General features: G+C 43.0%; 3 protein-coding genes across 3 annotated transcripts; 2 read left to right on the forward strand and 1 right to left on the reverse strand.

Annotated features, from left to right (window-relative positions):
• Window positions 1–5143: 5143 nt before the first annotated feature.
• On the forward strand, window positions 5144–7376 carry LOC115676824 (L-type lectin-domain containing receptor kinase IX.1-like). Its single transcript, XM_056305218.1, has one exon. The coding sequence runs from the start codon at window positions 5144–5146 to the stop codon at window positions 7169–7171; it is 2028 nt and encodes a 675-aa protein (XP_056161193.1). The 3' UTR covers window positions 7172–7376.
• Window positions 7377–12621: 5245 nt separating this feature from the next.
• On the reverse strand, window positions 12622–15940 carry LOC115676931 (protein SRG1-like). Its single transcript, XM_030599966.2, has 4 exons — window positions 15542–15940; window positions 14662–14909; window positions 14119–14443; window positions 12622–13161 (listed from the first exon to the last, which is right to left on the reverse strand). The coding sequence occupies exons 1-4, from the start codon at window positions 15812–15814 to the stop codon at window positions 12907–12909; spliced, it is 1101 nt and encodes a 366-aa protein (XP_030455826.1). The 5' UTR covers window positions 15815–15940; the 3' UTR covers window positions 12622–12906.
• A 7676-nt stretch (window positions 15941–23616) lies between these two features.
• On the forward strand, window positions 23617–27012 carry LOC115676822 (uncharacterized). Its single transcript, XM_056305142.1, has 6 exons — window positions 23617–24197; window positions 24333–24681; window positions 24868–25137; window positions 25186–25639; window positions 26420–26577; window positions 26746–27012. Exons 1-6 carry the CDS (start codon window positions 23617–23619, stop codon window positions 27010–27012), a joined length of 2079 nt encoding a protein of 692 aa, XP_056161117.1.
• Window positions 27013–27801: the final 789 nt, after the last annotated feature.

A 27801-nucleotide genomic window follows, 5' to 3' on the forward strand; every position in this document is an offset into this window, starting at 1 on the left:
TCATTCTCCACTTTAGCTTTTTATCTTTTAAAAGTAACAAACATAACAAATTTATTTTTCAAAAAATAGATCCATACTTTTTTGGTGATTCATCAATAAAGGTAACTTAAGCTGCGAATGATAACCATTATGTTTTTTTAATTTTTTTTTATTTTTAGGAACAGGTTTGGAACAGAAATTCGTTTGGTAATGCAATTTCATTTTTCTATTTCTGGAACAAATTTTAATTTTAGAAATAGGTTTGCAACAAAAATGAGAAATGAAAATTCTTCTTATCGCTCGCCCTCGCTACTAGCCGGTCGCCCACCTGCCACCCACCTACCATCCGCTGCCTCCCGCCATCCGCTGGCCGCTGTCTCTCGCCGCCAGTCGCCATGGGCTACCGCCTGCCTACCGTCACATTGGCCCGCCGCCCACCTACTATCACCGCTCGCCGTCTCCCATCTCCCGCTGTGGGCCGCCGCTTGCCTACAGCGAATGCCGGTCTCCTCCCACCCGCCGTCGTTCACCTCTTGTCACCAGCCACCGCTGCTCGCCATTCGCTGCCTCCCGCTGCTGCCCGCCGCTCATTTCCCGCTGTTGGCCGTCACCCGCCTCCTGTCGTCGGTCGTCGCCCGCCTCTTGCCGCTGCTCGACACCGACCGCCTCCACGACCACCATCCTCCACGCTAGCCATGCCGCCGTTCGCCGCCGCCTCCCGCCGTCACGCGCCGTTTGCCGCCACGCGCCTTCCGCCACCTGCCGTCCGTCGTTGTCCACCGCCTAAGAGGGAGAAATTTTGTACCGATATCAAATAAATTTTTGTTTCGGGAACAGAAATATTGTGTCGTTATCAAACGTGTATTTTTGCTTAGAAACTCATCCATGGAATAGAAATAGAAAAATATATTTCTGGCAAAAAATAGATTTCTGAAACAGAATAGTTGTCATTCGCGCCATTAGTATCGCAAACCTCCAAGGGATTGGCCCCAACACAAATATAACAACTCTAAATTTCCTTTTTTAAGTTCTCTCTTAATTTTCAAAAAACTGACACGTTTTTGCTTACCCATAATGCAATCCTCATATAGACTAAAATCTGTGGTCTTTAGATAAGGTAGTCTTCCATTTGATACTAGTACTTTTATCTCCTTTTTGCTCATGTGTTCAAGCCCGCAGTGCCACAATTTGGAATTTTTTCGACTCAACAACTGCTACCGTTTCTCTACTACTCTCAGTCATGTACCGTGTTCCTAACTTTGTTTCTTCCCCATGCTACAACTATGGAACCTTTAACAATTTTTCAAGAGTAGTCCCCAAAAATAGTTCCGTAGCTTTTAATTGACATATAGAGATCAGATTTCTCCGAAGGCCAGGAGCAAGTTTGATATCTTGCAATTTCCATTGATACCCGTTATCAGTCTTTATGTAAATATCACCCTTCTCCATAATATCCAAAGGTTTATTATCAGCAGATTAAACATTTCCAATCCAAGACTCAATCGGTTTGTCAACGCTCAAAATTAAGGCATCATTGTCAAACGTCTCTTGAAGGGTTACATTCACAGATTTCTCCTCCTCTTGAGTTCGGTCTCGATACTAATTTTTTTTTTGTGGCTCTACCATATTGTCTTAGATGACCTTTCTTTTTGCAATAGCAGCAAATTGTTTCACCTCTCTTGATTTACTTCTCCCTCGACTTCGATTTACCACGGTACTTGTTTCGACCTCGTTAATTGCTTCTCTCTTTGACTTTCGTATTAAGGCAGCGCCCAAAGATTCAACTAACTCACTTCTGTGAATATCCTCGCTAAGAATCAAATTTCGAATTTCCTGAATCGTTGACTTTTTCTGACCAGACGAACTGCTTACTAAAGTCACAGTTACACTAACTTTCAGGCAGTTAAAATAACAAAATTAAAGCTATCTCCGCCGAACTTAACTGAGTCGTGATTATATTGACGTGATTTGTCATAGAAGAACATTCATTTATCTTCATATTGAAAAGACGATGCATCGGATATACCTTGTTTGACACAGATGGCTTCTTGTACATGTTTGACAAAGCCCTCATCACTTCTGCCGTTGTCTTCTCATTTTTAATGTTGAACGTAACGTTTCGCGCCAATATGAGACGAATCACACCTAGAGCTTGCCGATCGAACAATTCCCAGTCTTCTTTCTAGATCGAATCTAGGTTTTTCTCGACAAAAGCTGATGTAAGTTCTTTGGATACAACATATCATTAATTTGCATCTTTCCAAAACCAAAGTCCTTGCCATTAAACTGATCGATCTTCACCCTCCCTTCACCCATGTCCCTCGCTCCCACTATTTTGCCAAACCAGGCTCTGATGCAAGTTATTAGGAATGCAAATCGCTGAAGAGAAAAAATAGAGGAAAAGACACAAATTTTTACGTGGAAAAACCTTGTAAAATCATATAGGGAAAAACTATGGTACTATCTATATTAGGCAATCTCTTCACTATTAGTATTATCATCAATTTTCGTACTTACAAGTTTCAGGATTATAACTAAAAAGATATTTTCCTAATATATAATAGGAGTATAAGGCATGTAAGTTATAGCAGAAATTACACGTATACCATTAGCAGCAATACTTTCTTCTCTACTTTAACATTAAAATTACACGTATGCCATTAGCTATAAAAAGCCTCTTTGCTTTAATTTTACTTTCTTCTATCAGACTCCACAATTCTTTCAAATAGGTTTGTAATGCTTTTATGTAGTAAACAAGTTGAGTCAAAATCAATTTGATATTGCAGAGCTCTATAAAAAAATAATTGGGATTGAAAGTTTTGGTGAAGCCTTGCATATGCCTTCGATTATCTAGTGGACAATGAGAGAGTTGCACAAGCATTCATTGTTAAGAGCACCAAACTGAAGAAATTATGGGACTTTCTGAATAGAAGAAAAAGTGTATATTAACCCAGCGGTGGAAAATGAAGAAAGTCACATTTTTTTATTATCAAGCCTTAGTTTTTGCATCTTAGTTCTTAGAAAATAATCTTACATTGACATTTATGGGTTTCAAGAAATAGATTTTTATTTTTTATATTTGCATTTCTTAGATTATATATTTCTTGACGTCTTGATACTTTATGAAAGTGCCCCTCCATATGACATATGAAATAATAAATTTATACTTTATGCTACCAGTTCGTTATATAAGAAATTTATTTTCATTACACTAATTAGATTTATTTTCAGAATTGAGATCTAATCTTTCGTTTTCAGTCACATTTTTTAGCATACCACCAAACAAATGAAAACTAATTTTCATGAAAAATATTTTCTTTTATCATGAAGTTTTTAGGAAAACAAAGACACATGAATGTTGCAAGAAACCTTAAAATGGTAAGGCAAAAATGATCGAATTGATGGTGATTGGGTTTGACTGGCAAATCTATACCTTTGATATGCATAGAGAATCAAGACATTCGTAGGACTAAACTGATGGGCGAAAAGTTTTTGATTGCTTTTACTTTAATCCTTGTTGGATGTGGTTTTCCAAATCAAATAAGTCTGTCGAAATACTATGCCAATTATTTTAGAACTTATTGTGTTGCTCTCATTCGCCGACAGGAACGAGCATAATTCGGTTCGAACCGCCAAACCGAACTGCACCAAATTGAAATTCTCAATTCAATTCCATTTGGGGAGGTGATTTTAAAAATTCGGATCACAAATTAATTCTAACAGAGAAATTTGGCGGTTTAGTTCGGTCTAAGTTTTTCTCAAATTAAATCAAATTGCTAAACCGAACTGTTTTTCTATTTTTCAAAATTTACTTTTCTAGTTTTTTTCAAAACTCCGTTGCTTTCGTTTTTCTCTATTAATTTTTATTTGCTTGAGACCTTCACCAAAATGAGGATGATGAAGTCAAATACTGGATTAGAATCAAGAGCACTCAATAAGAAAGGTAAAGAGAAAGAAAACAAAATGAAAATTTTAGTTCAGTTCAATTCCAAACCCAACTAAATTGAAAAATTCAGTTCGATTCCAAACACTTGTTTAGTTCAACTCGGTTTCTTTTCAAACCGTAGTACTGTAGTAGTTCACTTTGGTTCCGTTTTCCATCCAAACCAGATCTAACTGTACCATGCTCAGCCTTACTCATTGGTAGGTTAAACCGCGTCGCCATTTGAGAGTTGAATATAATGCATAACATGTGTGAGCAATCCGATGGCATGATAGGCTATCCGCCCATGATTAATCCACCATCTTCGGCACATCCCATTAACGAAAACGACAACGGAACACAGGTTTTGCTTTAATTAGTGAAAAAAAAAATTTCTCAAGCTGCCAAGGCAATGATTTTTGTTTGTTACACTTAACCAAATGAGAACAGAACAAAACTGTAGCAAATTCTAATCTTTCCTTCCTCGAAATCCTCACGACGATTGAAACCATCAAACATTCTCATGGCCGACGACAAAGAAACATGCTCCTCAAGTTTCGCCTACGCACCAAGTGGTACAATTTCTTCCTAAGAATGGCCTAGGCCGGCTATGACCGGCTTGGCCCTTAACCAGCCACTGACAAATGCAAGAGGACATACATGCAACTACAAATTTTCTATTTCCCAACTATTTTCACATGAAATGATACCAACTCCACTTAATTAAAAAAAACAAAGACAAAATTTAAATAATAGCGGACTGCAAATTAACCCACATTTTGTGTTACGGCCTCTTGGCTGACCAGGGCAATATCAATGAGCATCTTCGTACCGATGGGAATATAATATAAGTCCTCCCAAGCCTGCATGAAGAGAGATTAGGACATGAGCTATCGCCATCTGGACCATGTCTTGGGATTTTCATCCCTAAAAATTGTCTCCATGTCACAATTGTTCAATGTTCGATTATGTCTAAGATAATTAATTATTGGCTTTGGGTTGCTCTGCCTATGTTCAATCTGACCAATCGGCAAGCATTAGTCTAATTAGCATTTTTTTTTGTTTTAATTTTTGATCGAGTTCTTTAGACCAACAGAAAAAAAATATTTGTTTTGACCTGGTAAATGATACGAGTAGTATGATTCCCACTTCCCAGGGTACGACACCGATATAGCTCAACCACCCCCAATACCTAATATACCCAATCCTCGCTTCTTCGTTCAATCCATCTCTCCGTCCCTGATGGCCAATCTCTTATGCCTTGTGATCCAGTTCCTAGTGTTCTTTCTCTTGCTCATCGGTCGTGCCCATTCGGTCTCCTTCAACTTCTCTGGATTCCAGCCCAACACCGGCAACTTGACGTTCGAGGGCGATGCGTTCACGTCGGATGGCGTGATCCAGCTGACCAGGAACCAGCAGGACCGCACCCTCGAGAGGAGTGCCGGGCGGGCCTCCTACGACAAGCCGGTCCGACTGTGGGACTCGAAGACCGGGAGGCTGGCCGACTTCATGGCCCACTTCACTTTTCTGATGAAGGCCCTGAACGACACTTATTACGGGGATGGCATTACCTTCTACATCGCGCCGTTCGATGCTGTTATCCCTGCCAACTCGAGCGGCGGCTATCTTGCCCTCTTCAACCAGAGCACGGCCAACGACACGTCCGCAAACTGTGTCGTTGCTATTGAGTTCGACAGCTTCCAGAACGAGTGGGACCCAAGCCCCGACCATGTGGGCATCAACGTCAACTCCATCGTCTCTGTCACGAATGTGTCCTGGAGGACCAGCATCAAGAATGGATCCATAGCCAATGCTTGGGTCAGCTACAACTCCACAAGCTTTAACTTGAGCGTCTTCCTTACTTATGCCAATGACCCCGTCTTTAGCAACAATTCAAGCCTCTCGTACATCGTCGATCTGAGGAAAATCCTTCCGGAACAGGTCAGAATTGGCTTCTCTGCCGCGACAGGTTATTACGTTGAGATTCATAACATCCTTTCCTGGTCATTTAGTTCAACCTTGGAGGATGGCAAAAAGAAAAGAAGCCCTGGCTTGGTGCTCGGCATACTCCTAGGTTCCTGTCTGGTAGCATGTGTACTAGGAATTGGTTGGTTCTTCTTTTGGAGGAAGAAATCTCGGCGTAGTAAAGGAGTTTCGACGGTCGACATCTCAATTGACGGCGAATTCGAGAAGGGAGCTGGACCGAAGAGGTTCACATACCGTGATCTTGCCCATGCAACCAATGATTTTGCTGAAAAAGGTAAGCTGGGAGAGGGCGGATTTGGAGGAGTTTATAAAGGTTTATTAAGCGAATCGAACACAGAGATCGCGGTCAAGAGAGTGTCCAGGGGATCAAAGCAGGGCAAGAAGGAGTACGTGTCGGAAGTGAAGATCATCAGCCGACTTAGGCATCGGAACTTGGTGCAACTCATTGGTTGGTGTCATGAACAAGGCGAGCTCCTTCTGGTTTATGAGTTCTTGCCCAACGGAAGCCTTGATTCGCATCTTTTCGAAGGCAAAACCCACCTGACTTGGGCTGCAAGGTACAAAATAGCCCTTGGCCTGGCCTCGGCCTTACTCTACCTTCACGAGGAGTGGGAGCAGTGTGTGGTGCACCGTGACGTGAAGTCGAGCAATGTGATGCTCGACTCAAACTTCAACGCGAAGCTGGGTGACTTTGGGCTCGCGCGGCTCGTGGACCACAACATGGGCTCTCAAACCACTGTCTTGGCAGGCACGATGGGATATTTGGCCCCAGAATGTGTGACGACCGGAAAGGCCAGTAAAGAATCGGATGTGTACAGCTTTGGCGTGGTGGCGCTTGAGATAGCATGTGGCAGGAAGCCGGTGGAGCCGAGGGCAGAGCCGAGCAAGGTGAGGCTGGTGGAGTGGGTGTGGGATCTGTACGGAAGAAACCAAGTGATTGAAGCAGCCGATCCGGGGTTGAACATGGAGTTTGACGAGCGGCAAATGGAGTGCCTCATGGTGGTAGGACTATGGTGTTGCCACCCGGATTACACCCTTAGGCCGCCGATAAAGCAGGTGATAAATGTCCTCAATTTTGAAGCTCCCTTGCCGAGCCTCCCATCAAAGTTGCCGGTACCAATGTATTATGCGCCCCCGATGGATATGTTGAGGTTCTCGTACACGTCGTTGGGGCTCACGGATTTGGATAGAACTCAGTCTTCTCATACTAGTGACTCTACTTATTCATCTACTCAGACAGGTGGATCTGGAAAAGCTCTATTAAATTCCAACACAGCAGACTAGTTTAGTCTTCTGGCTTCTATTGGCCTTTTACTTACCTTTTTTTTTTTTTTCTTTTCTTGTGGAGTGAAAGATGAAAAGCTTGGAATGCAAGGGCTGTTCTTTAATCCTTCCTGGTAATTCCTGCTTTTTACTCTGGATATAATTGCACGTCTATGAAGAGTTTGTAGTTTGTGTTCAGCAATGTAAAATGAGACTGTGTTCTTCATTTACTGCTTTTTCCCCTGTTAGTGTCATTAATAATAATGTTCTTACATATGTATTTCCTTCTCCACTGTACATTCTCATCCTTTATTCGGGCAGCGCTAAATTAATGGGGAAGCATGTTTAGGACTTTAATCAGATCCATTTCACGTATTATTCCATTAATCGCGCAGCATGCACAACTTGCTCAAAAGTAACATAAACCAGTATCACATGGATTGCTTAATTCATGCTTCAATATATAGAACTGGGAACCAAAAAAATCAAAGATAGATGAATTAAGTTTAGATGTTTGACCCTATTAACCAGTAGTAGTTCCTCTAAGATCCTGCGAGACATCAGGGGTTATGAGTTAACCAATCACGTCGACACGGAAGCAATTCTTTATCAATAATTGCATCAATAACTTGGCTTCTATAGTGCCACGAAAAACTATGTAGCCTTGAAACTTTGGGGATGTACCACGAAAAAGTCTGCAAATTGCTTCAGTTGCTCAAGAAATGTGCATTCTCAGCTCTGACGCTTCAAAAAGTTCAGCGGCCCAAGAACTGCAAGGTCGTCGGTATGCTAAGAATCCTCAAAGTGATCCGACAATTCTCTAAATCCTGGACTTCAAGATAGCTGCTTCAACTTCTGGAGCTTCAGGTACTTTCTCTACATCTCCAATGCACGATATCCTATGACACACCGGCAGTTCTCATGAAACCAGTGGTATAACAAGGCGAATAGTTAATAGGTATGATCCCATGTGTAACTATAAGGAGATTGCATACAATATGGGCATGATATTTGAATCTCATAAACCGTTCAAATTTTTTTTTTTGATCGAAAAAAAAAGTGGATGTGGATGCAAGTTGTATGGCAATTGGATTCAAGATGAGGAAACTTTTGTGATAAAAGGAGTTAAAGATCCGCATAACTGCAATAGAAGCCCAACAAATAGGCAAGCTGACTAAGATTAGAGCCAGACTCACTTCCTCAGCTGTTGTAGATATGCAAGCAAATGCAAGAGAAAGGTTTGCCTTGACAATTGATAAAAAAAAAATTGTTACGGAGCTATATGGCAAGCTCCTAGTCATATAAGAGGCCGGATAGAGAAGGAATACAATATGTTGAGATCTTTTTTGGAGGAGCTCAAGAGAGTTAGCCAGTATGGAACATTTGAGATGAAAGTCAAATTAGATGACACATGTTCACGAGCAAGTCATGTAGCGGTGCTTCTATTGCAGTTATGTGGAACTCCAGCATTCTTAATCACAAAAAGTATTCTCATCTTGAATCCAATTACCGTACAACCTGCATCGACGATCCACTTGCACACTTCGCTTCCATTCTTTTCGATTGACTCCAGGGCCAAAAATATCAAAACCATTAATTATCGCATAGTTTTGCACAGCAAACTTGAATTGTTCATGAGATTCAAATCTCATGCCTAGATTAAATACAATCTCTTTATGGTCACATATAGGATCATACCTAATAACTACTTGCCTTGTTATACCATTAGTTTCTTCAAAATCATCAACATTGGGACCAGTTAAAAGTTCCTTAGCAGAACTTATATCTTCATTCTTCATCTATGCCATCACCTTCATTAGCACCAATAGGAGTCTCCTCCTCCATTCTCATAATAGCGGAACCTACAACAACATCTTCATCATCATCCACATCCTCCTCCATTCTTGTATCAGTGGAACCTACAACCAAATCTGCACCATCATTTGCCTCATCCTCCATTCTTGCGTCCGTAAATTCTTCCTCATTTCCTTGCCACGGGCTATTTCCCTCCAACAAGTGCTCCGCAGTCTTCCAGTGAATCAATTTGTCTTGTTCGATATCATAATCCTTGGGAAATATAGCACAGTGAGCGAAACATCTACCAGTGAAGCCAATTCAAGTCCTTACTTGTCTCTTAGATATTCTTTGTAATAGTGAGCACGTCGAAATCATCGGAAACGCAAGCCCATGCTTTCACCGTTGAAATAGCTGGTAACTCTAGCGTCATTATAGACTTGCTGAGCCAGAACTATCCTCCAACACCCCCATCCCTACTATGGGAATCACTTTAGATATGTACATAATCTATTGCATTCTTCTTCAGTCAGTAAGGATCTCCCTTTTTTTCATCCTCCCTGCTAAGGAAACAAGGCTTGGGCAAGTTTGTAGTAGGAAGCGGCTTATCAGTCAACGGTACACTGATCACTTCCCGTTATTCTCTCTCGTCTCAGACATCTCTTCTATCTTGGATCTCATTTTGCGGTCAAACATAAATGCTCCCGGTCTCAATCTGAAGCAACAACTAGGAAAAAGGGAACGCGCCTTGCTAGTGCTGGGTTCAGCCTTGGACTTGTTTTCAGAAGATTCCATGGCGAACTCATCAAGCAAGTCTTCGATGCCATAGGCCGAGTTCTTAAGATCTTCGAGCCACGACTTCACCCTGAGATTGCTGGTCAGTAGCCTGTCCTCTGCATAATCCAGCACCTGGTTGATAATGATCAACATCTTCTCCCATCCCTTCAGCAACTTATTGATCCCCTCGTGCCACGCAAAGTTGAGCAGCTCACGAGAGGCCAACCTCTGGAACAGCACCTGAGCAAAGGCGCCAAAATGAGCTCTGCAATGGGCATGGCTTCGTTAGTGAGTGGTAGATGATAAAAAAAGAGTGCCCGGAAGGTTTGAAACAGTGTGCAAAAGTTCTGCCGTCTAGGACAACAGCATCAAATGATCGTGTGAATCAAAGACTGTTTAAGCATGAAAGTGCTCTGGTTAGATCGAAAAGGAGAATTGAGTCTGAACCATTGGAAAAGATTGACTCTCACGTGAGTTTCACCTGATTTAACGACCCAAATTCAATTTAATATGTATATCAAATTCACTAAATAATTGCTCATATCCAATATGTTGTGATAGAGGGTCAGAGCAAATTTTAACGAGCATCTCGAAATACTTGTTAAGCATATTTAGTTTTAAAAGATCAATTTCCAAGCATTGATCCCACGTAACATGAGAACTCAATGTATTCGAAGCAACAAAATTTCTCTAGTTGATTGGTTAACAAGTATCCAGAAACATTGAGAACCAAAATCCTTTTTTAAATAATGGCCAGAAAAAGAAATTGATACTTTCTCTTTTTCTAAATTGCTCTCTCGAGGACACATTATCGGATAAGATTAGGGGAAAAAATTGAGTGGCTGTGGATCGATTTAAATTGCAAATAAAATCCCCAAGTCAGTGCGTTTGACCCTTTTGTCCCTTAGGTCAAAATTGAAGCAGACGCCTGTCCTTCACGCCAGCAACCGCGCAAAAGGACCTGGAGCTCCCGAGCAATCATCAATGACTTTGTCCAAGAAGTCCAAAGTCGTTGTATGCTAAGAAACAAGTTATGTACAGTCTTTGACTTTATCCATCACGTTGATGATAAAATTAGTCTATACAGTGACATTTCTAACCTGATATATATCACAAATTCAACGGCCTATGTTAAATTACATGACAGAATGAGCGGCGAACGGCATTGGCTAAGCAAGAAAATGAGCAACTCCTTATAAATTTCCATCAACACCTTGTTTGTGTGGCCTGTGGAGGAGCTTAATAACTGCGGTACCAAACCACGCATCATACCTTTATCACTACTTGTCAGTTTGTAGAATGTGCAACAATGCAGAAAGACAGTCATCATAGTGTGAAAACTAAAAGAATGCAGAGCCAAGATAGCCGACGGACGAACACTTGCTCTCTGATAGTGCACATACTGAAGAAAGTGCTAAATGATAGCAAAATAAAACATTAGCCAACTCCGACTTCACTATTTTACAAATTTCAAACAGTATTTCCACCGTGCTATCGACGATACGGTTGTACGATTTGTACAGATACTACATACTATATTGGCTGATGTCCCCAGATATGAAAACCTTTTAAATCTACAGATCTTAGCAATGCTACTTATTTACGAAGTTATTGCATACGTAAAACAAGCTAAATGTAAAAACACCGTGCAGAAGAATGTCACCAATGTCGACAACAAAAGCATTATGAAGCAGTTTTACGGGTACCCATCTTCCTTCCTTCCTAAATAGCAAGCCATCCATTTCATTGAGCTGAAAAAGGATCGTCAGCGCAGCATCAGCATTGGAGTGAGGAGTGAAACTGACGGCCATGTTTGGCTCTGGATATGGAGGATAGTAATTCATCCTCATAGATTGAACACCATCACCGAACAGCTCTCTCATCTCCTAGGCGTCAATCTTCAGAGCTCTCGCCATGTTCCCTAAGATCGACAGGACTAGCTTTTTCACTTGCAATGAATATGCTTCTAATTTGTTTCTGTAGCAACAACAGCGGCAAATGTACATACCGACTTATCAGAAGCAGCAGTTATTTCGACACAACAATTAAAGTAATCACATTAATTGCTTCACAATGGCACTCGCAGTCACTCAATAACATCCCTATCGAATAAATTTTCTGCATTAGTCCTTATCATCATACGCCATGCACAGCTGGGAGATCATGAGACTTTACCTCAGATTCTCAGGGAGCTTCTCGAATAGTCGGCCTTCTGCAGACCAAGCGGCAGGGTGATCATGTAGAACATGTCCGACCAGTCTAGCTTCTGCTCCGACGACACCACAAGCAGCTGCCCGAACCTTTAGTGGTTCTCTGGTTGCTGCCACAGCTTTTGCTTTTCTTCGTATGGAAGGTTGAAGAAACTCTCGATTTCCTGTACGCTAACTCCATGGTTTTACAACCTATGCTTAACCATGCACAAATTAGTAAATTACTCAAAAAGGACATATGAACTTAATTGAGCATCTCAATTCTAAATTTAATACTAAGGTCAAATCCGAAAGTTCTCAGCCATGCGGTGAAACGACCATTAACAAGTGAATATCCTAATTTGTTGTAAATCTTAGATTGGAGGACTTCATTGGATTGGTGATACATGCTCACATTGAAAAGTTAGATGTAGTTCTAATACTGAATGTGCAATCATCGATGATCGAACAGACCTGGAAAAACGGGTTTCTATCTCTTCCGATCCTCCTTCCAACTTGGAATCTACCTAATCTTAATGTGAGCTAAAACAGTATCTCAGTGACTCATGCCTATGATCATTTACAAGGTCTCAAGACTTCCTGCAGGGACTTATCCCTTTTTCAGATTACTTTTTTTCATATTCTAGTGATTGAAAGTTTATTTTCATTTTATGCTAACATAAACATATCAACATTTACAGTCAAGTAAAATTACATTTGGGGCAACCTAAAATAAACTGCCTTTTATAAATACACACATACAAACATCATACATACATACATACATACATACTTGAGTTCATAATACTTGACATAACTTGAGCCGTTAATCTATTCAATCAAATCTCCTTTTCATTGCAAATACAAAGCCGTCGGTATGCTAATAAACCTGTAACCAATCCAAAACTTCTCTACAATGCTGGACTTCAAGATGGCTGCTTCAACTTCAGGAGCTTGAGGAACTTTCTTTGCTCGACATTTCCAATGAACGATATCCTAAAACGCACCGGCAGTTCTCATGAAATCCAGGTATGACTTTCCGTTTAATTTCCGATTGAAAAATTCCTTGAAGTATGCCTCCAGAGGGACTCGCCGGAAAATGGCAGGGTCATCGCTGCTAATAAGGCTAGGCGCTGGTCCCAAGACAGTATCTAGCTTGCAACTGTAAAATGTGGCTATAGAGAGCCTCTCTTTAGTGGAATTCACGGTTGCCCGATGCTCAATGCTCCGATATATGCCATTGCTGACAATCTGCATTAAGGAAGCAAAGAGACAAAGGTTAGCAGATTCATTTGGAGGGTAAATCTGTAGCTGAATATCTGTATGTTCTGATAACCTGAGGTGTTAGTCACCAGATCACAATTACATGTGGGAACCACACTGAAACCACCTAAAAATAACACATAGACCTTGGTGTTTTCCATACTCTCTGTGACTTTGTCTGTCACATCGCTGATAAAATGAGTCTATACAGTGAAATTTCTAACGTCAGATTTATCACAAATTCAACAGCCTATCTTGAATTACATGACAGAATGAGCGGGGAACAGCATCCGCTAAGCAAGAAAATGAGCTACTCTTATGAACTTTCCATCAAGACCTTGTCGAGTGGCCTTTGAAAGAGCTTAAAAACAACGGTCTTAAACCATGAATTATACTTTCATCGGTACATGAACTACCTGTCAGCTTGTAGAATGTGCGACAGAGAACGAAGACAGTCATCATAGTGCAAACAAAAAAAGAATGCAGAGCCAACATAGCAGATGGAGGAACACTTTCTCTATGATAGTACGTATACTGAAGAAAGTGCTAAATGACAGCAAAATAAACATCAGTTGACTACAACGATCGTAAGTCATTATTTTACAATTTCAACCAGTATATTTTACAATTTCAAACAGTATTTCCTCGCACTATCGACTGTACGGTTGTACGACTCGCACTCATGATTAGCACATGCCACATACTATGTTTACCGATGTCCTCAGATATAGAAACCTTTTCAATCTACAGGTCTTAGCAATGCTACTAATTTAGACATGATTGCGTATGTATAAAAAGACAAAAAAAGATGTATCATTTTAAGTGCTTCCTAGTTGGGCTCTCAACTGAGCTATCTCACCAGGACATAGCTCATCTGTTTCTGCTTCCCAGTGCCCAAATATGACTCTCAAAAACACCATGCCGAAGAAGGAAAAATGTTACTACCTCCATAATGTCACCAATGTTGACAACAAAAGCATTATGAAGCGGTTTTACGGGTACCCATCTTCCTTCCTTCCTGATTTGCAAGCCTTCTGTTTCGTTGAGCTGAAAAAGGATCGTCAGTGCAACAGCATCGGAGTGAGGAGTGAAACCAATGGCCATGTCTGGCTCTGGACATGGAGGATAGTAATTCATCCTCATAGCTTGAACACCGTCATCAAACAGTTCTCTGATCTCCTCGGCGTCCATCTTCAGAGCTCTTGCCATGTGACCTAAGATCAACAGGGCTAACTTTTTCACTTCCAACGAATACACTTCTAAATTGTTCCTGTAGCAACAACAGCCGCAAATGTACATATCAGATGGACTTACCAGAAGCAGCAGTTATTTCAACACAACAATTAAAAGGAATCACATTAGGTGCTTTATATTGACACTCAGTCACTCAATTCAACATCCCAATCAAATAAATTTTTTGCTCGTCATCATCGTCATTATAAAAAAACCACATTCACCAAGCACAGCTGGGCGAACATGAGACTCTACCTGAGATTCTCAGGGAGCTTCTCGAATAGATCGGCCTTCCGCAGACTGAGCGGCAGGGTGGTTATGTAGAACATGTCCGACCAGTCTAGCTTCTGCTCCTCCGACACCACAAAGAGCTGCCCGAACCCTTCATGGTTCTCCGGTTGCTGCCACAGCTTTTGCTTTTCTTCATAAGGAAGTTCGAAGAAACTCTCGATTTCCCGTTTGAATTCCTCCAGTAATGGCACGCTAACTCCATGATTTACAATCTATGCTTATCCATGCACAAAGTAGTAAATCACTCAAGAAGGACATACAAACTGAAATGAGCATCTTAATTCTAAATTCCATTCTAAGGTTGAAGGCAAAAATTCTCAGCCATGCAGTGAAACGATCATTAACAAGTGAATATCCTAATTTGTTGTCCATCTTAGATTGGATGACTTCATTGGATCGGTGATAAATGTTCAAGTCACATGTAGTTCTACCACTGAACGTGCAATCATCAATCATCCAACAGACTTGGAAGACGGGTTTCTTCCCTTTCCGGCCCTCCTTCCTACTAATGTGAGCCTAAACAGTATCTCAGTGACTACATGCTTATGATCATTTACAAAGTCTCAAGACTCTTCCTGGAGAGACTTACCCTTTTTTTCTAAATTACTTGTCTCCCTACTTCTTTTATGCCAAACATTTCTAACATTACCGTATCAACATCTACAGCATATTATACACATACACCCATACATAGCCCCCATAAATATCTGTGTCTTAGCAACGATAATATATCACATCGTGTTACCATTAATACAAGCGAACCAACAAATTTTTTTGTTTTTATGGATGCACGATCAATAGAAGAGTAAAATTTAAAAACAAAAGAAGGAGAATTTAGGTGCACCTGGAAAAATCCCCAGTCTTTGCAAGCGAAGTGCAATTTCTCCAGCTCCAGCGGATCTCCGCGAGCCAAGCGTTGAACGTCGACGACGGGGACGGACTCGGAAGCGTCGCCGGAAACAAGCGGAGGGTCCTCATCACCGGAGCAGCGCAGGTATCGAGGCGGGAGGTTGACGATGGGCTTCCTCGCCAGCTCCTGCACGCTGGGTACTATGATTGACCTCCCGAAGTTGACCGCAACCGTGGCCTTTGCTTCTGGCGACTCGTCTTTCTCCATCCCCTCGCCGCCGGTATGACTGATCCGGCGTTACTTGTAATTGTAGTCGAGCCGACCAAGACGAGCTCGCCACCCACGTTTGACGGGGTCACTGAGGCATTCTAGGCTAACACTCTATTATCTACTTTTGTCCCCATCGCGTTTGGAGCCCCGCGGATCTGTCATTTGATTTACAATTCACCCATTTTTTCTCATCCTAATCAGGGGTCTAAGAACCGAGCCAGAAAACCGAATCGAAATATAAACCGAACCGAACCGAACCGAAATTTCTTGTATTTTCGGTTCGGTTCGGATTTCGGTTCGGATAACTGAAAAAATAACTGTTTTTTTGCCGGTTTGGGTTTTATTGGTTTGGTTCGGTTTATAAGCCGAGCCGAACCGAAAATGCACAACATTTAGATTCGATCATTTGGGTATTTCTCTCTCTGCAGATCTTCCCGTCTCCCTCGGTGGGTAATACTCGACGTTGTTCGCTGAGACGCTGCCGCCGCCGCCGATCACCGACTCGTCAGGGAGGATCTGGTTCGTGCCGTATCACCGCCGTTGGAGAGCTCCGGTGGTCGAGGTCGACCCAGTCGCGGTCGCCGGCAAGGTCATAGGGGGTGAAATGAAGCGGCAAGTCTTGGGGAAGCCATCGAGGTCGCCACCTGTCTGGAGGAGGGATCCGTCGGGGAGGAGGAGCACCAGTTGTCGGTGAGGATGGTGAGGGGGCGGATCCGGTTGGTGGCGAGGTCGAGCATTGCAGAGGGGGCGTAGTAGCCTCGCTTGAGGGCGGCATTGTGGGGGACGAGCCGGCAGTGGCCGTGGGGGAGGCGGAGGTGGGTGGGGCCGATGTTGGTGCCCGGGGGGCCGGACGCGCGAAGGCGGGGAAATCGTTGAGGGCGGTGGTCGTGAAGAGGAGGAGAAACCGCCATTGTTGTGAAGGTGAAGCGAAAGGCCCCATGAGAGAGAGGGCGACAAAGAACAGAAGGACGAGGTGGGAGGAGAGAGAGAGAAAGGCATTCGTCCAAAAAAGTGAAAAAGCTAATCAAATCAAATCAACTCAGATAAGATCAAATTAAATAAAATAAATAAATAAATGAAAACCGAAAATCTGAACCGAACCGATCCGAATCAAATTTCGAGGCGCTATTCAGTTCGGATCATATCAGTTCGAGGTGATGTTCGGTTCGGTTCGAGCGCTTACCCTAACGGTTCGGTTAGGTTCGGATTTCAAGGAAATTCGAACCAAACCGAACCATTAACACTCCTGATCTTAATATTTAAGTTCCCATGTTTAATTTGCTGTTATACAAAAAAATGCTGCTGGCGAACTAATTTCAGTTCCCCATACATGACCCATAAGCATCCCCTTCCCCTCCATGTGTTTGGTGTTGTCCCCTTAGCCATTCTAGAAGCCTTTTAAGAGACGACTTGTCTCTTGCTCTAACTATCACTCCTCAACCTTGTCATACTGAGCGTTATATGTCTCCAAGGATGTGTGTGGTTCGGCTGTCTCAATGGACTTTAGGCCTTTGAATCCCTTGAGAAAAAGTAGAGGATTTTGGTTCAACAACTTTTTTTGGACTACCTTGAGAAAATGACAGCATTGGCAAAGGTGAAAGCTCAAGGTAAGTCCGCCATGAGCTTTCAATATTTTCGGAAGGTTGAATCTAAGGCTGATGAATTCTTTTCTTCAAAAATTGCCCCTACTTATATTTCGCTATTCCAATCTTGCCCTCGCATTGTTCATCTTCAACCTACAAATCTAGAGCTGGGAGTTGGACAGATGCCAGCGAGGGGTCGCATGGGGTTGCGTAACACTGGCATCGCATCGCTTGGGTTGCACGGCCTCAACAACCCAGTACTTGGCTTGCGTGATGTTAGAGTGGAGATCTAGCTTGCCTGAGGTTGCGTGACCTTAGCATTGCCTCGCTTGGGTTGCATAACCTCAATAGCCCTCGCTTCGGGTTTCATCAGCGTCGAAGGGCTAGATCTAGGAAGCCCAAATGTCGAAAGGCCATATCTGTGAAGCTCGAAGTCGGGCAACCTTGGCGTTACTTCACCTGAGGTCATATGACCCCGATGGCTCATCGCCTGGGGTTTGCTTGACCTCGGCGGCCCTTGCCCGAGACACAACCTCGGTGACGGGTTTTGCCGAGCTCTGCTGCGATGGTCGATGGTCGCCTGGCCAACAATCGATGGTTGCCGGTCATCACTCACCTACCCTCTCTCCTCTTATCGTTGAGTTGGCTCTCTCTTTTTTCTTTTCTTTTTTTATTTGAACTTCAAAGTTACTTTACAAAGTATTCACCAAAATCAATGATCCAAACTCTATTTGCCTTTTGTAAATACACCTTAATTCAAAGATTCTTGGGAAAATGGTTTTACATCTCCAAAGTTGAACCAAACACAACCTAAATGTGCTTAGGTGAGTGTAATATTTGGATGGATGAGTGAGTTAATAGCAACATGATATTAGAATAGATGAACTCTTGAGAAAGTGCTTAACTTTTTTACCGAGGTATAAATCCATGATACTTAGTATGGGATGAACGAAAAAGAAGACACTCAAGCGATTCAAGCGATTCAAGCATACTACCACCATACTACCTAAGTGGCAGCCATGATAGCAAAGCTCTAACAAGCCGCGGAGGCAAATAATGAAGATAAAGCTTAATTCGTGCTGGGATTGAGCAATTCCGAAATTCATTTTCTAGGCTAATTGTAGGGAAGAGTGTAATGGAAACGGTTGATGGAAAGGTTTTAAATGAATGTGTATGAGTGGAAAATGAAATTGGAATAGCTTAAGGTCACCACCAAGACATAAAGGGACGTAGCACTAGCTAATAATAAAGAACTTAGATGAAGTTCACTACCTAGGCATGAAGGACCAAGCCATTTACCAAGGATAAAGAACTTGATAATAGATAAAGTTCACCACCAAGCCCTAAAGAACTTTTGAATTGGATAAAAACCTGAAGATATAGATTCACTGAATTTAGGAAATTCTCATGTATTCATTATATTCAAGACTTCTATAGTACAAATGAGATTGCGCCTCTATTTATAGAAAACTCTACTAAGGGTGCGCATGAATACCATTCTGTGCCCGGGAACTATTTCTGAACATAAATGATTTTTTTTTATTCTGTGCCCGGAAACAATTTCTAAGTATTTGAAGGCGTTTGATAAACTGTCCAAAATTTCTATTCCTAGAGTAGAAAAGAAGCGTTTGGTAACTACACAAAATTTCTGTTCCCAAATAATATTTTAATAATATTTTGAATTGTTTAATTTTTTTTTCTTTCTACCCATTTTCTTCTTTGGCCATGGCCGGTCGCCGGCGGCCGGCGGCCAACCAGCCCAGGGAAGAACAACACAAAAATAAGAAAAGAAAAAAAAGAAAAAGAAGAAAAAAAACTGATTCTCAAAATTGTGCCAAGAAACAAGAAGCAACTTTTTTTTACTTCTTGTTTCTCTTCCAAAACTGTTTCTCGGCACAAATTTTTGCAAAAATGTGCCCGGAAACAAAAAGTTTACCAAACGCATTTCTGTTCCCAAACTATTTCTGGGAACAAAAGAACAGAAATTTTCACTCTTTGGCACGTTGCCAAACGGGCCCTAAGCAAGTGAAAATTACTCTTAAGATTTTATGGCTCTTGGGCTATGACTCTTGAAATTGTCAACACACTTAAGACTCGTAAAAACTAAGAATTGTGATCGACAATACACTTAAGACTCATAAAATTTAGACTTGATACCAACAATGCTATTAAGATGATGATATTTGAGTTGGACTTGAGAATTGTTCAATTAAACCCGATGGTCCCGCATCAGGCTAGGATTATAGCAACAAGGCCCACGATAGAGCCATGGGTTGACCCAGAGAGGGGGATGACGAAAGCAGAGAACTCCACAAAGAGAGGAAGAGAGTACAATGAACTCCAAACGGAGACGGTAGTGGCAACAGCACAAGAGCCATAGGATAATAAAATAAAGGGAAAATACCATAACAAATCCCAAATTATATTACTTGTGATAAATTTACCCTGAACTTTTTTTTATGACACGAAAAACCCCAAACTATGCCACTTGCAAAAAATTAACCTTGAACTGTTTTTGTGACACGAAAAATCCCAAAATATGCTACTTGTGACGTATTTACTAATTTTTCACAAGTGGCATTGTTTGGGATTTTTTGTGTCACAAAAAAAAGTTCAGGGTTAATTTTTTCACAAGTGGCATAGTTTAAGGTTTTTCATGTCACAAAAAAAAGTTCAAGGTAAATTTGTCACAAGTGATATAGTTTGAGATTTTTTGTGGTATTTTCCCTAAAATAAACACCAAACAAGGAGGCGGCCACAAAGACAAGCGAGTGAAACAAGTTCAAGATGGCTAAACGCACGTTGGGGAAGATGCTGTCGGTGGATTATTATAGGTTCAGATATAGCAACCAAGAGTGAGTGAATTGATAATAATGTCTGATTTTTCAAACTCTACAGGTGCAAACAGTAAAGTTTCTACTTCTGCATTTTGGAGCCTTGTAGCGCCTGCAAAGGTCCTTCCTTTGCACCGATCGAATCCTTGGTTGGTGCCCTCGTGGAGCCTGGATTGCAGATCTGGTTTTTCTGGATTTCAATTTCTAGTGTTCACGACCTGCGGCTCCTCTTCTGATCCTGGACGATCCTTCCGTTCAATTCCTTTGCATCTTGGAGCCTTGTAGCGCCTGTAAGTTGCATCCCTCGAACCGTTGGGATTCTTGGTTGGTGCCCGTGAACAGCCTCGCTGGTAGATCTGGGTTTTCATTCTCTCGCATACTGTTGCGAGACACTATGCACCCGCGGTTTCTATTTTCTGTTCTTGGGAGCCATACAGTGCCTATACGATTACTTCCATTGAACCTTTGGGATTCTTGATTGGTGCCGTCTGCAGTCTCGCTGGTTGATATAGATTGTTCTGGGCTTCTGCATTCTGGTGTTGAACTTGCTCTCTGAACTCCTCCCGATAGAGCTGGTTGATCTTTGGTGTTGGTTGAACATTGCTTCTTACCTGATCGTATAGGGTGTACTCTTCTCTGCTCCACCCTTTCTCTATGGATTTCTCGGACTAAGGATCTCCATGGCTAGGCATCTCGCTATTCCTATGGAGCCTTCTGTTCCGACACAATCATTGGCTTTGGCAAGTATTAAGCAACCTAAGGCACCTTCCAAACAAGTGCCTGGGTCCAATGTTCGCTTGCCTGGAAATCTCGTGCAGCCCACTTCGGCGGCTATTGTAGAGCAGAAATCTCACACTATTGAAGCTAATGTAGGTGGCCCTTCTTCTGTCCATCCTGCAGCTCCAAAACAGCGCCAGCGGAGTAGAGGGCGCAGTAGAGTGAGGTATGACTCCAACCTGGCTCGTGTTGATTCCACTGGTGGGGGATCTTCAATTCATCAGCAAGGCCAAGCCTTGGTTAAGAATAGGCGAAGCCAAAGCAAAGGGATATCATCAACTATAGTACCATCTCGGGAACTAGCTCCGCAGCTTGCCCAAAGATCCTGGGCTGCTGTGGCAAAATCTGCGGAGAAGGGCTACAACCTCTCCTACATCCCACCTGCTATTGTTGATGGGAAACCAATTGTTAGAATCTCTCCAGAGATTCTTAGAGACACGAACCCGAAATGGCAGAAATGCCTTGTGGGCTATTTCGTTGGGAAGAAACTTCCATTCAAGATGACTGAAAATGCAGTCAAAAACATTTGGGGGACACAAGTGGTGGATGTTCTTGCGAATGGGGGTGGATTTTTCTTCTTCCATATCCCCGACAGCTCCTTTCGCCGGAAAATTCTGGATAGTGGTTCTCTCACGATCCTTAGAGTTCCCATGATCCTGCAGCAATGGCATCCGGATCTCAAACTGAAGAAAGACCAACATGAGTCTCTTCCTGTATGGGTCAAGCTGAGGAATATCCCATATGCCCTCTGGTCTTCGACTGGCATCAGTGCGGTGGCTAGTGCCATTGGCAAGCCTCTATATGTTGATGTCCAAACAGAAAAGATGAGAATGATCTCATTCGCCAGAGTGTGCATTCAGATTAAAGCAACTCAGAATCTTCTTGACTCGGTTGACGTCATTTTGAATGACGATACCTAGTCCATTAAGGTCGAATATGAATGGCGACCTATATCCTGCTCGGTATGTGGTACGTTTGACCACAAGTGCACGCTTGCCAGTCAAGATGTAACGACCCGGTCTGACGAGGGCGGGGAGTGGTCGCTGGGGCCAGAGGGCCTGGACAAGGAGCGGCTCCTGGCAGGCTTCTAGGATGGCAAGGGGGGGCATGTCTCTTGTCCCACATCGCTTAAGGGGGGAGTCCTGGGCTAGTTTATAAGGCTTGGGTTCTCTACTCTGTATAACGCGTTTCACATGGGCTTGCTTCCGCTGCGCATGATGAGAACAAAGCCTTGAGGGGAAGGGCCAGAGAGCGCCCCAAAGAGGACAATATTGGGCTTGGGGGAGGAAGGGTCAGAGAGCGCCTCTACCCAAGACAACGCATTTTAAAACCGTGAGAGTCAGTGGATCCAAAGCGGACAATATTACACAGTGTAGACCCCGGGTCCTTACAAATGGTATCAGAGCCGACTCCCGACCGCGTGTGGGGCCACAGCGAGGACGCTGTGCTCGAAGGAGGGGAGAATGTAACGACCCGGTCCGACGAGGGCGGGGAATGGGCGCCGGGGCCAGAGGGCTTGGACAAGGAGCGGCTCCTGGCAGGCTTCTAGGATGGCAAGGGGGGGCATGTCTCTTGTCCCACATCGCTTAGGGGGGGAGTCTTGGGTTAGTTTATAAGGCTTGGGTTCTCTACTCTGTGTAACGCGTTTCACATGGGCTTGCTTCCGCTGCGCATGATGAGAACAAAGCCTTGAGGGGAAGGGCCAAAGAGCGCCCCAAAGAGGACAATATTGGGCTTGGGGGAGGAAGGGCCAGAGAGCGTCTCTACCCAAGACAACGCATTTTAAAACCGTAAGGGTCAGTGGATCCAAAATCGACAATATTACACAGTGTAGACCCTGGGTCCTTACACAAGATCTTTCTGTTATACAGAAGCCTCAAGCACAAGTTAATCAGGCAGAGGATGTTCCTTCATCAGGCGAAGGTAAATGGGAAACTGTCGGCAAAAGGCAAGCTGGGGTGCAACCAAAAGTCTCTGCCATAGCAACATCCTCAAACCAAGGGCAGACTCTCCCTACCCCCGGGAACATTGTTGCCCCAGTGGCTCTTCAGCCTCCTTCCATTCCAGTAAATTCCCCTGCTTCTTCCGGCGATGTCTCTGATTCGGAGGAATCCGAAGCTGGTACAGCCAGTAATGTGGGTAGGGATGCAGATGATGTCCCCCCATCCCCTGCCCCTCCAAGCACCAGATCAAGAGCTGGAATGCACTAAGGAGGAGACCCTCAAACAAGATCCCTTCAGTCCCGCCCTGTGCCTGAAACGGTTTTGCCTACTCCTTAAAGCAGTCCTTCTACGTCTAAGAACGCCAACCCTAAATCTAGGAAGCGGGGTGGCCCTAAGAAGAGGTAATCCTACCCCTTCCTGTACATATGTTTTTTGCCGTCTGGAATATTAGGGGCCTTATGGCCCCCTTAAAACAGGCTGAGATTAGATCATTAGTCAGATCTAAAAACCTTTCTTGCATTGGTATCCTGGAAACTAAGGTTAAACCAAGCTCTTTTGCTAACATCTCTACGGGGCTACTGTCGGGATGGTCCTGGTCCTCTAACTATAATTCCTCCCCTCGGGGTAGAATTTGGATTGGCTGGAATCCCCGGGAGGTACAAATGGATGTCCGCTCGGAATCCTCTCAGGCTATTCACCTGCACATGTGTTTGCTAGCAATGAATAAGTCTTTTCATGTTTCTATAATCTATGGTGAGCATACATTTACTGCTCGCCGGTCCCTATGGACTGATCTTGTTCAGACCAATATGGTTGTTTCTAATGAGCCTTGGCTGGTTGCTGGGGACTTCAATGCCATCCGTGATCACTCGGATAGAATGGGCAACTCTAATGAATGGATTCCAGCATTTGATGAACTTGCTTTGTGTCTAGACCAAGCTGGGTTGGATGATCTTAAATATGTTGGCCATCGCTTTACTTGGTCAACATCTTCTGGTGCCTCCCGCAAACAAAGGAAGATTGATAGAGTCCTTGTTAATGATCAGTGGACCAGCACCTTCTCCTATTCGGAGGCTACTTTTTTGGCTCCAGGGGTGTCCGACGACACTCCTATGATCGTTCGAATTATGCTTCCCTCTCCGTTCAGGAAGCCTTTCAAGTTCTTTAATTGTTGGGTGTCTCACCCTTCATTTCTGCCTATTGTCACTCAGACATGGGGCTCCCGGATCACTGGAACTCATATGTTCATCTTATGCCGCAAGCTGAAGATTCTCAAGGGAAAACTCAAACAACTTAACAAGGACTATTTCTCTGATATTTCAGGTCGCACCGCATAGGCAAGATCGGCTTTGTATATAACTCAAGATGCTCTTGTTAGGGACCCCTTAAACCTGTCTCTGGCTGCTCTGGAGAAGGATCAGCTCCATGACTTCGCATCTCTTAGGATCCAGGAGGAATCGTTCTTTAAACAGAAATCCAGGATCAATTGGCTAAAAGAAGGTGACCGCAATACCAAGTATTTCCACCATTTTGTCAACAGAAGACATATCCTAAATCGTATAATCTCGGTTTTGGATGACAATGGATCTATCCTTACTGAACCGACACTTGTCCACAATCATATTGTCAATCATTTTCAGGATTTACTTACTTCCAGCTCTTCACTTGATCTGTCTTCATCGCTGGATATCCAGGGCGTAATTGGCCGGTCTCTTAATGAGGACCAGGTATAGTTTCTTACCCGGCAGGTCATTGAATTGGAAATCAGAAACACATTCTTCTCCCTTCCTAAGGGCAAAGCCCCGGGGCCATATGGGTTTAATGTTGAATTTTTTCTAGAAGTTTGGGAAATTGTCGGCCCTTCGGTCATTTTGGCGATCAATGATTTTTTCATTTCTGGCACCCTTCTTAAGGAGACCAATGCCACCATCCTTACACTTGTGCCTAAGGTTCCCAATGCATTGGCTTTGAATGACTTTAGGCCTATTGCATGTTGTAATACGATTTACAAGTGCATCACCAAGATATTGGCTAACAGAATTGCATCTGTTCTGCCTTCGATCATTAGCCCCCCGCAGAATGCATTCGTCAAAAAGCGGAGAATAGGTGACAACATACTTATTGCCCAAGAACTTTTTGCCGGTTTCCATCACCAACCTTATCTGGCCAAATGCGCTATCAAGGTAGACTTTCAAAAGGCTTACGATACGGTTGACTGGGGTTTTTTGTAGCTGACCTTGCAAGTATTTGGCTTTCCCCAAGTGTTTATCAAGCTTCTTATGGAGTGCGTGACTACCCCGAAGTTCTCGGTTGCCATCAATGGGACTCTCCATGGTTTTTTCTCTAGTGGTAGAGGCATTCGTCAAGGGGACCCCATATCTCCCTACCTATTTACCCTAGTCATGGAAGTCTTCACCGGTATTCTCAATGCTCACACTCAGCTCCCAGGCTTTAAATTCTTCTGGCGATGTAAGACAACCAGACTCACTCATTTGTTTTTTGCCGATGATGTCCTCTTATTCGCGGAAGCAAATCTGGTTTCGACCACACTATTGAAGGACGCCCTGGACCAGTTCTCTCGGTGGTCTGGCCTCAAGCCAAATGTCAATAAGAGTGAAATTTTTTTCTCGGGAGGGACACCCCAACTGTGGGACAAGATATTGCATTCTTTCGGATACCTTGAAGGTATGTTACCCTTTCGATATCTTGAAGTTCCTATCTTTGCCTCTAGGTTGAGTAAGGCCGACTATACATTGCTTGTCAATTCTATTACCGCTCGAGCTCGCTCTTGGGCCCAACGGTTTCTCTCCTTTGTGGGACGCTTACAGCTGATTAAATCTGTTCTCCACGTCATACATGTCTTTTGGGCTTCTATATTCACCCTCCCTCGATCGGTCATAGCGAGGATAGAACTGATTCTCAGACAATTCCTTTGGAAAGGTCTTGATTTAAGGGTTGGTGGTGCCAAAGTATCCTGGAGTCGTGTTTGTCTCCCCAAGCAAGAAGGTGGACTGGGCATACGTAGGATCATTGATTGCAATCAAGCGGCTATGCTCAAACATATTTGGATCCTTTTCACGGATAAGGAATCCCTATGGTGTAAATGGATTCACTCCAATTTCCTCAAATCTAAAAATTTCTGGGTTGCATCCATACCAACTTTTTGCTCCTGGACATGAAAAAAGATACTGGATTTACGCCAAACATTCCAATCGCAATTCAAATGGTGAATAGGTAATGGTAAGACCACTTCCTTCTGGTTCGATTCTTGGCATCCCAAAGGCCCACTTTATAAGATCTTCTCGAATAGGGATATTTTCTGTTCTGGTATCCCACGTTCGGCCTCGGTTTGTGAATTCTTTTCAAGGGCTTGGCACCGGTCGAATGTGTTGTAATCATTCAACTCTTGGGCGTCTCCTCTCCCCTTACTTAATGTCGATATACCATATCACTTTGTTTGGCTAGGACACTTGTCTGGAATCTTCTCTATTACCTCGGCTTGGGAATTGGTACGGGCAAGAGGACAAGCGGTCTACTGGGATTCTTTCATCTGGGACTGTCATATTGCACCGCGCCACGGCTTTTTGATGTGGTTGATGGCCCTTAATAGGCTTCCCACACAGGTGTTCCTACTGAACTATCATAGAATATCCTAAGGTTTATGCGCCTTTTGCCACCTTAGACCAGACTCGGTCAATCATTTATTCTTTGGGTGCATTGCTACGGGCTCCCTAGCGCAATATTGGGCTACTAATTGTCACCTTTCTTGGCGTAATGGGTCCTGGCAACAGAATCTCAGGTGGGGTGTTCGTTTCATTGGTGGAGATAGCTTTCATCAACGTATCTCTCGGTTTGCTCTTGGGGCATTGTGCCACCTCATCTGGATTGAACGGAATAATATTCTCTTCAGGAATGGCACCCATTTTATGCCTGCTCTCCGCAACCATCTTGCCAAGGTAGTTAGAGACAAAGGCCTTTCTTTCAAGCCGGTCCAAGACAATCCTCAGAATAGAAGGATTCAAGCCGGTTGGGGCATATCTGACTCCATTTTCAGCTGACCTCCTCTTGTAGTATATGTGTTTATCTTCTGTTGGCTGTCTGTTAGCCTTCCTTTTATTGCACTTCCTGTGCTTTCTGTATTAGCCGCAACACCTTTGTACCGGTCGGGACACTCTCTGTCTCCTCAAGTACGAGATTTTTGTGTTCGGCCTCCTTTACTGTAAGGTGCGCGTTGAAAAGTTATATACTGCTTACTTTACCAAAAAAAAAATAGTAAAGTTTCTACAAACTGTAAACTTTGAATATTCTGCAAACAATAAGTGAAACAATAAAGACAATCTTGAACAGGTATAAGTACAATAATAGAAGAGATAGGATTGAGAACATCAAGACCTAGATTTTATAATAGTTTGACTTTCCTTTTGCCTACTACACTCTTCTAGTTCTAGCAAACCTAACCGGGTTGCTTCCGGGCATAAACTTATTTCTCCTGCAGTTCACCTTCTACAATAGTAGTTTCTCCCTTGTTACCCCACAATTGTGCATCAACCCTTTCTTTTTGCAAATGCCCCACAAAAGTTATGTAGTTTTCACACCTTCCATTCATCCCACAGTGGTTTTACAAATCCCTTTGCCTAGTACCTTTGGTAAAATCACAATTCTCTCTGTCTGCAGAACAAACAGCTTCTGCGAACACTTCTAATAAAAATCCGTACTTTTTCTCACACTCACCCTAGTGCATATAAAAAAATAGCAAAAAAATGTTTAAAGAAGATTTACAAATAAAGTTTCAACTCTCACAGTGTTAATCACAAATTCGAGCTAATGAGCATGAATGTGTATTTGCA

Source organism: Syzygium oleosum, unplaced genomic scaffold (genome assembly GCF_021117445.2).
Source record: "Syzygium oleosum isolate NSW1041296 unplaced genomic scaffold, Sole_v2.1 Sole_v2.35, whole genome shotgun sequence".
Taxonomy (NCBI): Eukaryota; Viridiplantae; Streptophyta; class Magnoliopsida; order Myrtales; family Myrtaceae; genus Syzygium; species Syzygium oleosum.

Coding starts and splice junctions, on each gene's coding strand:
- LOC115676824 (XM_056305218.1), top strand. CDS start 5,144: ATGGCCAATCTCTTATGCCTTGTGATCCAGTTCCTAGTGTTCTTTCTC.
- LOC115676931 (XM_030599966.2), bottom strand. CDS start 15,814: ATGGAGAAAGACGAGTCGCCAGAAGCAAAGGCCACGGTTGCGGTCAAC. Junction 14,910..15,541: donor AAGACTGGGGATTTTTCCAG/GTGCACCTAAAT, acceptor GGATAAGCATAG/ATTGTAAATCATGGAGTTAG. Junction 13,162..14,118: donor ACATTGGTGACATTATGGAG/GTAGTAACATTT, acceptor TCCTTAATGCAG/ATTGTCAGCAATGGCATATA.
- LOC115676822 (XM_056305142.1), top strand. CDS start 23,617: ATGGATGTCCGCTCGGAATCCTCTCAGGCTATTCACCTGCACATGTGT. Junction 24,198..24,332: donor CGGATCACTGGAACTCATAT/GTTCATCTTATG, acceptor TGCTCTTGTTAG/GGACCCCTTAAACCTGTCTC. Junction 26,578..26,745: donor TTAATAGGCTTCCCACACAG/GTGTTCCTACTG, acceptor TCCTGGCAACAG/AATCTCAGGTGGGGTGTTCG.